An 11,803-nucleotide genomic window follows, 5' to 3' on the forward strand; every position below is an offset into this window, starting at 1 on the left:
TGTATCCTATCCTGATATGTAGATATCTGTTCCACAGCCATGTTTATTTTATACTTGTTTGCCGCATTCCAGATTGACTACATTGCAGATGCCTGCCAGATCTCACAACGCCTGGATAGGTGTTTTAAGATATCTGCCAACCACATATGATATAGCAATCTGATGCCCGGCTGTGCAGTCGATGACGTAACACGCAACCATTGGTTGATGCAGTGCACCTGTCTGCAATGTAGTCGGCCTGGAACGTGACCGTTGACTACCTCAGAAAAGAGCAACTTGTTACTCTTCATATAATTTTTAGAGTTTATTTTTGTCAGTTCAACGAACGCACACTTCAGTAATAGATTTGTTTTGAGGTTAGCTTAGCATATCGACGAAGGGATGTTAGCACAATAGTTAAGTTCCCATTATATTATATTAAATGGTGATTTTATTGAATTGAATTGCAGTGTTGCCTGCAGTAAAATTAGCTACTATTTAGGCAGGCATAACATCCCCGTTAGCTCTTAGGACTATGCTCTTGCTGTTTGTACCATCACCATATAGAAGAAGTTACAAAATAAGAATTGCTCTTATCATATTATCTTTGAAGCATTTTCTTATTGTCAGAATGTAAACAATAAAGTACCCCTTAGATTGGATAGGTTTCTCTTTATTTCACTATCGAGCACATTTCCTCTATAGATGTAATGTAATTTGTTTTGGCATGAATTTGCTTCCATACATTTCCACACAAAAAGGTACAAATATTAAAGAACAACATTTTTGTTAATTTTATGAGGGAAATGATGTAGCGTAGCCACTATTTAATCACACACCATCACCCGTTTATTTTACCCAGACAGACCAAGACAAGAGGATCTTCTGACTGATGGTGAGGGAAGTCTTTACAAGTATGCAGTCCAACGGAAGAGGTCAGGTTCACGGTGGGTGACATTCTTAGGTTGCAGTGTAGGTACTGTACTTATGGGTGACATTGTTACGTCGCTATAGGTACTGTATCCAGAGAGGTCTGTTCCCCAGCGCCGCTGATCTTCTTGAATCTGTTAGAAAAACTACATAGCGATAGCAGCAGCTATCAACAAGCACAGAAGCACATTTACAACATACAGTGAGCAAGGCAGGAAGCTTCGCTGCATCTCATCAACTGGTAGACCAGAATAAATTTACATGAAGCTGATTGCAGTGCGAAGATGACAAAACTGTACTGTAATGTGAACAATGTGTCTTCCAACCACAAAATGAACCACACTAACGTGTGTGGTGTAGGTAATCTGTTGGACTGACCTTCCATAGTCTCTTGGCCAGGTATTTCTTCAGCAGAACCTGGGACTTCAGTATTATATTGCTGCCCTTGGCCTTCTCTGCAATGTTGTTGAGCCACGGATGTCTTAGACACACTGCAGCACTTATTCGCCCTCTGGCCAAACAGGGAAACGGGTAGAAGTATTACTATTAAACTGTAATAATCATAATCATGAATGTTATGATTATTTTTTCGGTTTTGGCCCTCACCCCCTCTCTTTGACCAGAAGGTGGGAGATACATTCCTTGGCCTCCGCTGAGATGTGCTCAAAGGCCTCGTCCTCAAAGGAACAGTTGGCAGAGAGGACGTTGTTGAGGGTCTGGCAGTCATCGTCACCCAGGAAGGGTGAGAGGAAGGAAGTGCTGCATGCACTTACACAGGGACACAGGTCACAATGAAAGAGCACGGTAGGGACATGGGGGTGAATCCTAACTTCCACTTAAGTCACATTTTTACTTAGTCATGTATTGATGTCAATGGGAGACCAAGTGAAAATGTGACTTACGTGGAACAACATTTGCCCAGTACAATTTACAGTATAACTGAGATGTTAGGGAATATGACGCTGGTACACTATATACACAAAAGTATGTGGACACCACTTCAAATTAGTGGATTCGGCTATTTCAGCCACACCCGTTGCAGACAGGTGTATAAAATTGAGCACACAGCCATGCAATCTCCATAGACAAACATTGGCAGTAGAGAGCTCAGTGACCTTCAACATGGCACCGTCATAGGATGCCACGTTTCCAACAAGTCAGTTCGTAAAATATCTGCCCTAGTAGAGCTGCCCCGGTCAACTGCAAGTGCTGTTATTATGAAGTGAAAACGTCTAGGAGCAACAATGGCTCAGCCGCCAAGTAGTAGGCCACACAAGCTCACAGAACAGGACCGACGAATGCTGAAGCGCGTAGCGCGTAAAAATCGTCTGTTCTCGGTTGCAACACTCACTACCGAGTTCCAAACTGCCTCTGGAAGCACCGTCAGCACAATAGCTGTTTGTCAGGAGCTTCATGAAACAGGTTTCCATGGCCGAGCAGCCGCACACAAGCCTAAGATCACCATGCGCAATGCCAAGTGTTAGCTGGAGTGGTGTAAAGCTCGCCGTCATTGGACTCTGGAGCAGTGGAAACGCATTCTCTGGAGTGATGAATCACGCTTCACCATCTGGCAGTCCGACAGACAAATCTGGGTTTGGCAGATGCCAGGAGAACGCTACCTGCCCGAATGCATAGTGCTGTTTTTTTTTAGGGGCTGTTTTTCATGGTTTGGTCTAGGCCCCTTAGTTCCAGTGAAGGGAAATCTTCTAGAAGATTCTGTGCTTCCAACTTTGTGGCAACAGTTTGGGGAAGGCCCTTTCCTGTTTCAGCATGACAATGCCCCTGTGCACAAAGCGAGGTCCATACAGAATGGTTTGTCGAGATCAGTGTGGAAGAACTTGCCTGGCCTGCACAGAGCCCTGACCTCAACCCCATCGAACACCTTTGGGATGAATTGGAACGCCGACTGTAAGCTAGGCCTAATCGCCCAACATCAGTGCCCGACCTCACTAATGCTCTTGTGGCTGAATGGAAGCAAGTCCCTGCAGCAATGTTCCAACACAGAGTGAAAAGCCTTCCAAGAAGAGTGGAGGCTGTTATAGCAGCAAAGAAAGGGACCAACTCCATATTAATGCCCATGATTTTGGAATGAGATGTTCGACGAGCAGGTGTCCACATACTTTTGTCCATGTAGTGTATTTTAGACTCACAGCATATAAGTGACGACCCCTAAGGTCCACATATCTGTGGGGAAGGACACAAAGTCAAAGTTTACCACCTCTGGGGCCAAAAATACAGGGGTTCCAAAATTGACTCTGAGCTTCTATCGAGGCCTGTATCTGATTCCCAGGAAGAAAGAACATTCATTTTCAAGGTTATCTTTGACAGAGCTGCTACCAATAAAGCCCCCAACACACACACAGCTGAAGAGAAAGGAGGCATTACCTTCTGGCCAGCCCAAAGTCAATAATATTCACCTGATGGCCAGTGTGATTTACACAAAGGATATTCTCCGGCTGTAAACATTGTAGTGGATAAATGAACCATTGATTACTTTTCTCACACCGACACATGTATGAGTGCCTCTTTGATTCATGGTGAGTGACCACGCAGTGCTTCAAGTGGTGATTAAAATGTGCCTGGCATTTGTGACAGTTGGTGGTGAGCCTTAAAATCTGGTTTGAGACAATGCACATCCAGTCCACCATACTCACTTTCAGGTCGAGGTGGAGGACATACATCTGATGCATGTAGCTGACCCCTTCACAGATCTGCTTGACAAACACCAGGGAATTCTCCTCGGTCAGTGGTGCACTCTCATCCACAATCCTTTCAAACAGCTCTCTGCCCTCAACACTGCCACACACAGACAGCACGTTGACCAACTCCACTGCTCCTTTCACCCCTTTCCATTGTGTACTTTTGTTTAAGGTATATGTAATGCACTTTGTTTCATCATGTATCCATATTTGTGGTGATTCTGGCTACTGTATGTATGCCTCTGATCGTCTGTATTTTGTTCTTTAGTGTATGCTGCCAGTAAACCAAATCTCCCCTCAGGAGATCAGTAAAGTATATTAATGAATTGTTCATTTATTGATCCCTGTTAAATTATATGTAGAATGTCTGGAAGCACTACAGTGTAATGGAGATCATGACAAGGAATAGCATAATGGAATATGAAGGAATAGTAGCAACTTACTATTCCAGAATTAACACCAGCTGGTGCTTGGCCTCAAGGGCCTCGTAGAGCTGGAGGATGTTAGGATGACTCAGCTGGTTCATCACCTGCATCTCATTATTCGCCCTTTCCTGAGAGAACACCACAGGCAAATGTCAACATACAAATATGTACCTGGAAATAAATTATATATATATATACACACTACCGGTCAAACGTTTTAGAGCACCTACTCATTCAAGGGTTTGTCTTAATTTTTTACTGTTTTCTACATTGTAGAATAATAGTGAAGACATCAAAACTATGAAATAACACATATGGAATCATGTAGTAACCAAAAAAGTATTCAACAAATCAAAACATATTTTATATTTGAGTCTTCAAATAGCCACCCCTTGCCTTGACGACAGCTTTGCACACTCTTGCCATTCTCTCAACCAGCTTCATGATATAGTCACCTGGAATGCATTTCAATTAACAGGTGTGCCTTCTTAAAAGTTAATTTGTGGAATTTCTTTCCTTCTTAATGCGTTTGAGTCAATCAGTTGTGTTGTAACAAGGTAGGGGGGGTATACAGAAGATAGCCCTATTTGGTAAAAGACCAAGTCCATATTATGGCAAGAACAGCTCAAATAAGCAAAGAGAAACGACAGTCCATCATTACTTTAAGACATGAAGGTCAGTCAACACAGAAAATGTCAAGAACTTTGAAAGTTTCTTCAAGTGCAGTCGCAAAAACCATCAAGCACTATGATGAAACTGGCTCTCATGAGGACCGCCACAGGAAAGGAAGACCCAGAGTTACCTCTGCTGCAGAGGATAAGTTCATTAGAGTTAACAGCCTCAGAAATTGCAGCCCAAATAAATGCTTCACAGAGTTCAAGTAACAGACACATCTCAACATCAACTGTTCAGAGGAGACTGTGTGAATCAAGCCTTCATGGTCGAATTGCTGCAAAGAAACCACTACTAAAGAACAACAATAATAAGAAGAGACATGCTTGGGCCAAGAAACACGAGCAATGGACATTAGACCAGTGGAAATGTGTCCTTTGGTCTGGAGTCAAAATTTTAGATTTTTGGTTCCAACCGCCGTGTCTTTGGGAGATGCGATGTGGGTGAACGGATGATCTCCGCATGTGTATTTCCCACCGTAAAGCATGGAGGAGGTGGTGTGATTGTGTGGGGGTGCTTTGCTGGTGACACTGTTTGTGATTTATTTAGAATTCAAGGCACACTTAACCAGCATGGCTACCACAGCATTCTGCAGCGATAAGCCATCCCATCTGGTTTGGGCTTAGTGGGACTATCATTTGTTTGTCAAGAGGTCAATGACCCAACACACCTCCGGGCTGTGTAAGGGCTATTGTACCAAGGAGGAGAGTGATGGAGTGCTGCATCAGATGACCTGGCCTCGACAATCCCCCGACCTCAACCAAACTGAGATGGTTTGGGATGAGTCGGACCGCAGAGTGAAGGAAAAGCAGCCAACAAGTGCTCAGCATATGTGGGAACTCCTTCAAGACTGTTGGAAAAGCATTCCAGGTGAAGCTGGTTGAGAGAATGCCAAGAGTGTGCAAAGCTGTCATCAAGGCAAAGGGTGGCTTTTTGAAGAATCTCAAATATAAAATATATTTTGATTTGTTGAACACTTTTTTGGTTACTACATGATTCCATATGTATTATTTCATAGAAAATTGTAAAAAATAAAGAAAAACCCTTGATCACTCTGCTCCCATACCTACAGACATTCATGTGTCAATGTTTTCATTGTACCTGTCTATCATATAACACATAAAAACACCCATCGCATCCACAGATTTTGGTCACTTCAATGTATCCAGAGGTCTAGAGAGTGACTATGGCTAAATTGAGGTGACTAACGTCTATTGACTATAGTCATATAGATCAAATGAACCTTTCTTTGCAGCAGTGGTAGGAGTGTGTTGTTTTGCATCCTGCTGTCTGTTCGTTTCCAACTGATTCGAGGTCTCATCCTTTTGTGGCTTGGGGGCGGGGTGTGAGGGCGTGGCCTCTTGGTTCTCCGTCACTGTGGTCCTCGTCTGAGTCTTTTGAGTGTGCACCATTGATGGGCCAGCCACTACAGCCAGCCTTGTCAATGTTTTCATTGTATCTGTCTCTGTCAAATCACACATACACACCAATCAAATCCATCCTGGATATTGGTCACCTGCATTGTCTTGAGCTAATTGAGTATAAATATAGTTACCTTTCGTTGCATGGGTGATAGGAGTTGTTTCTTATCCTGGTGTCTGTTTGTCTCCAACAGATTTCGGATGACATCCTGAGCATGAGCGCACATACAGTATCAAACAGAAACAGAGGCTGTTTGAGCATCAAACATTGTGGGCCGCTGACCAATCATCAACAAAATGATTTCATGTTTTGTCATATACTGTATACAGTGCCTTCGGAAAGTATTCAGACCCCTTGACTTTTTCCACATTTTGTTACGTTACAGCCTTATTCTAAAATGGATTAAATAAATAAAAATCCTCAGCAATCTACACACAATACCCCATAATGACAAAGTGAAAACAGGTTTGTATAAAAAAACATAAAAATGTATAAAAAAAACTACAACAGAAATACCTTATTCATACAGTGGGGGAAAAAAGTATTTAGTCAGCCACCAATTGTGCAAGTTTTCCCACTTAAAAAGATGAGAGAGGCCTGTAATTTTCATCATAGGTACACGTCAACTATGACAGACAAATTGAGATTTTTATTTCCAGAAAATCACATTGTAGGATTTTTTATGAATTTATTTGCAAATTATGGTGGAAAATAAGTATTTGGTCAATAACAAAAGTTTCTCAATACTTTGTTGTATACCCTTTGTTGGCAATGACACAGGTCAAATGTTTTCTGTAAGTCTTCACAAGGTTTTCACACACTGTTGCTGGTATTTTGGCCCATTCCTCCATGCAGATCTCCTCTAGAGCAGTGATGTTTTGGGGCTGTCGCTGGGCAACACAGACTTTCAACTCCCTCCAAAGATTTTATATGGGGTTGAGATCTGGAGACTGGCTAGGCCACTCCAGGACCTTGAAATGCTTCTTACGAAGCCACTCCTTCGTTGCCCGGGCGATGTGTTTGGGATCATTGTCATGCTGAAAGACCCAGCCACGTTTCATCTTCAATGCCCTTGCTGATGGAAGGAGGTTTTCACTCAAAATCTCACGATACATGGCCCCATTCATTCTTTCCTTTACACGGATCAGTCGTCCTGGTCCCTTTGCAGAAAAACTATTGCAGATTCAGTCTTCCCAGCCTGGTGCAGGTCTACAATTTTGTTTCTGGTGTCCTTTGACAGCTCTTTGGTCTTGGCCATAGTGGAGTTTGGAGTGTGACTGTTTGAGGTTGTGGACAGGTGTCTTTTATACTGATAACAAGTTCAAACAGGTGCCATTAATACAGGTAACGAGTGGAGGACAGAGGAGCCTCTTATTGAAGAAGTTACAGGTCTGTGAGAGCCAGAAATCTTGCTTGTTTGTAGGTGACCAAATACTTATTTTCCACCATAATTTGCAAATAAATTCATAAAAAATCCTACAATGTGATTTTCTGGAGAAAAAAAATCTCAATTTGTCTGTCATAGTTGACGTGTACCTATGATGAAAATTACAGGCCTCTCTCATCTTTTTAAGTGGGAGAACTTGCACAATTGGTGGCTGACTAAATACTTTTTTCCCCCCACTGAAATTGAGCTCAGGTACATCCTGTTTCCATTGATCATGCTTGAAATGTTTCTACAACTTGATTGGAGTCCACCTGTGGTACATTAAATTCATTGGACATGATTTGGAAAGGTCCCACAGTTGAAACGTACCAAAAAATGTCTGCAGCATTGAAGGTCCCCAAGAACACAGTGGCCTCCATCATTCTTAAATGGAAGAAGTCTGGAACCACCTAGACTCTTCCTAGAGCTTCCAAACTGAGCAATCGGGGGAGAAGGGCATTTGTCAGGGAGGTGACCAAGAACCCGATGGTCACTCTGACAGAGCTCCAGAGTTCGTCTGTGGAGATGGGAGAACCTTCCAGAAGCACAACCATCTCTGCAGCACTCCACCAATCAGGCCTTTATGGTAGAGAGGCCAGAAGGAAGCCACTCCTCAGTGAAAGGCACATGACAGCCCACTTGGAGTTTGCCAAAAGGCACCTAAAGACTCTCAGACCATGAGAAACAAGAGTCTCTGGTCTGATGAAACCAAGATTGAACTCTTTGGCCTGAATGCCAAGCGTCACGTCTGGAGGAAAACTGGCACCATCCCTACGGTGAAGCATGGTGGTGGCAGCATCATGCTGTGGGGATGTTTTTCAGCGGCAGGGACTGGGAGACTAGTCAGGATCGAGGGAAAGATGAACAGAGCAAAGTACAGAGAGATCCTTGATTAAAACCTGTTCCAGAGCGCTCAGGACCTCAGACTGGGGTGAATGTTCACCTTCCAACAGGACAACGACCCTAAGCACACAGCCAAGACAACGCAGGAGTGGTATTGTGTGTGGATTGATGAGGGAAAGCTGTCATCAAAAAATAGTACAGTACAAATATTGACAAACTTTTGACTGGTAATATATATATATATAAGCTTGTGAATAATGATACAATACTTCCATGTGTTATTTCAAAGCGATTGAACACGTTACCTTTGGTCAGGCCCTCTAAGGTCCTATGCGTCTCACTGATCGTTTTCTCCAAGTTCTCTATCAGCCTGAACTGGGCCACAAGCTGTCTCTCTGTCGCCTCTCGCTGGCCGCTGTGCAGACTGCAGGTGGAGCAGGTACTGGAGAGCTCATCCAGCTTGTGAGCCAAGTGATTTCCTTTGGCCTCTAGGACAGGTAGGTTTGTGGGGAGTGGGACTGGTGGCAGACACCACACTGAACCCATTATAAATTAAGAGTGGCCTTCAATAGGCCTCTGCAAAACCAGCCTTTAGACTAGAAGCAGGAGTCACAGAAGACAGAGGCACAGATTTGAGGCTATCATCAATTATCCTCAAGAAATGGAAGTGATCGTTACAAATGCTACAAATTCTTACTAGTTACATATGCTACAAACGTCAGCACAGTTGGTTACAGCTCCCTCAACAAATATAAAGGTTGGCACTCTTCAAATTGTACCTACCTCTTAGATCAATGAAAACTGTAGAAGGCAGAGTAGGAAGAATAAGGTAAGATCAGGTACATGACGAGCAGATGGACCAGTATTGGTTAGGCACAGTAGGGTTGGTCTTGTCCAGAGAGGAGAAAGCCGCAGTGAGCTGGTTTTCTCCGTTATCTCTTCCAGCTACAGCCTCATGGTCCAGAAATAGGCAAGCGAAGGGCAAGGGTGCCAAGGGTTGGGAAACAGTAGCAGATAACCAAGGTATGCATGGTAGGCCAGACAGACGTCAAGAGCAGGACATAGATGCAGTTCCTCTGATGAAGGAGAGCATGTGCACACAAAAACCATCCAGTATTTGGGCACAGAAGGCTGTGATTCAGCTGTCTAGGTTTTGGCTATTTGTCTCAGTTTGGACCGGTCTTCTATTAAATACTTTTCCAGACTCCTAAATAGCATACCTATTGGTGTTGTAGTCTCTCACTAAACTATCAGATACAATTCCGCCATGATACTGTTCCTGTTTCAGATACTCTTTCCAATTTGTTTTGGTGTTTGTTGGTTATGCTGTTTTATGTTACCTTGTTTCATTTTGGAATTCAAATATACAGGTTACTGCCAAAATAATGGAAACACAGGGATACAAAGTATATTGCTTCCACACAGGTTCGGTTCCTGAGTTAATTCAGCCATTAACAGCCCATCATGACTAGGGTCATGTATAAAAATGCTGGGCAGGCCATTATTTTGGCTACGACCCCATAGGACTACAACGCCCTCATCCACATGGCATGAGGTCACAGATTGGTTTGATGAGCATGAAAACCATATGCCAGTGGTCAGCAACAGGTGTCCCCCCCCCAAAAAAAGTGTATTTAGGAAATCTGTTCAAGTATTCCCACAAATATAAGAGACGTGATCGTTATGAAAGTGTTATTTTCAAATGCAATCTTTTTGCCCTTAGTTGTGGTCAATTTGCAGTGTACAAATAATTGTGTTCCGGACATCCGCTCCAACCCAAAAAAAAAAAAATGTATATAAATCAGCCCACAGCTGAATCTAGTTGCCTACCCCTACCATATTCGTCTGTCACCAGAGCTCTACCCAAATGAACACTTACGGGAGATTCTGGAGCGGCGTTCCAGACACTTGCAGAATCTATGCCAAGGTGCATTGACGCTGTTCTGGCCCAACACCCTTAAGACACCTTGTTGGGGTTTCCTTTATTTTGGCAGTTACCTGTACGCACAAAATTGTTTTATGAGCTGAAACAAGGGAGAAAACATTTTATTTGCATTTTATTGCATGACATAAGTATTTGATACATTAGAAAAGCAGAACTTAATATTTGGTACAGAAACCTTTGTTTGCAATTACAGAGATCATACGTTTCCTGTAGGTCTTGACCAGGTTTGCACACACTGCAGCAGGGATTTTGGCCCACTCCTCCATACAGAACTTCTCCAGATCCTTCAGGTTTCGGGGCTATCGCTGGGCAATACGGACTTTCAGCTCCCTCCAAAGATTTTCTATTGGGTTCAGGTCTGGAGACTGGCTAGGCCACTCCTTAGTTGCCCTGGCTGTGTGTTTCAGGTCGTTGTCATGCTGGAAGACCCAGCCACGACCCATCTTCAATACTCTTACTGAGGGGAGGAGGTTGTTGGCCAAGATCTCGCGATACATGGCCCCATCCATCCTCCCCTCAATACGGTGCAGTCGTCCTGTCCCCTTTGCAGAAAAGCATCCCCAAAGAATGATGTTTCCACCTCCATGCTTCACGGTTGGGATGGTGTTCTTGGGTTGTACTCATCCTTCTTCTTCCTCCAAACACGGCGAGTGGAGTTTAGACCAAATAGCTCTATTTTTGTCTCATCAGACCACATGACCTTGTCCCATTCCTCCTCTGGATCATCCAGATGGTCATTGGCAAACTTCAGACGGGCCTGGACATGCGCTGGCTTGAGCAGGGGGACCTTGCGTGCGCTGCAGGATTTTAATCCATGACGGCGTAGTGTGTTACTAATGGTTTTCTTTGAGACTGTGGTCCCAGCTCTCTTCAGGTCATTGACCAGGTCCTGCCGTGTAGTTCTGGGCTGATCCCTCACCTTCCTCATGATCATTGATGCCCCACGAGGTGAGATCTTGCATGGAGCCCCAGACCGAGGGTGATTGACCGTCATCTTGAACTTCTTCCATTTTCTAATAATTGCGCCAACAGTTGTTGCCTTCTCACCAAGCTACTTGCCTATTGTCCTGTAGCCCATCCCAGCCTTGTGCAGGTCTACAATTTTATCCCTGATGTCCTTACACAGCTCTCTGGTCTTGGCCATTGTGGAGAGGTTGGAGTCTGTTTGATTGAGTGTGTGGACAGGTGTCTTTTATACAGGTAGCAAGTTCAAACAGGTGCAGTTAATACAGATAATGAGTGGAGAACAGGAGGGCTTCTTAAAGAAAAACTAACAGGTCTGTGAGAGCCGGAATTCTTACTGGTTGGTAGGTGATCAAATACTTATGTCATGCAATAAAATGCAAATTAATTACTTAAAAATCATACAATGATTTTCTGGATTTTTGTTTTAGATTCCATATCTCACAGTTCAAGTGTACCTATGATAAAAATGACAGACCTCTACATGCTTTGTAAGTAG

General features: G+C 43.5%; 1 protein-coding gene across 1 annotated transcript; it reads right to left on the reverse strand.

The window, feature by feature from the left end:
- Positions 1-636: 636 nt before the first annotated feature.
- On the reverse strand, positions 637-9,320 carry mylk2 (myosin light chain kinase 2). The gene is given in 11 exon segments (XM_045206881.1): positions 637-1,075; positions 1,288-1,420; positions 1,516-1,668; positions 3,060-3,188; positions 3,295-3,365; positions 3,564-3,705; positions 4,052-4,161; positions 5,949-6,170; positions 6,261-6,335; positions 8,702-8,992; positions 9,180-9,320. Coding segments are annotated over 8 exon segments (912 nt in total). The 5' UTR covers positions 6,027-6,170; positions 6,261-6,335; positions 8,702-8,992; positions 9,180-9,320; the 3' UTR covers positions 637-979.
- Between the last annotated feature and the right edge of the window lie 2,483 nt (positions 9,321-11,803).

This window comes from Coregonus clupeaformis, chromosome 24 (assembly GCF_020615455.1).
Source record: "Coregonus clupeaformis isolate EN_2021a chromosome 24, ASM2061545v1, whole genome shotgun sequence".
Lineage (NCBI taxonomy): Eukaryota > Metazoa > Chordata > Actinopteri > Salmoniformes > Salmonidae > Coregonus > Coregonus clupeaformis.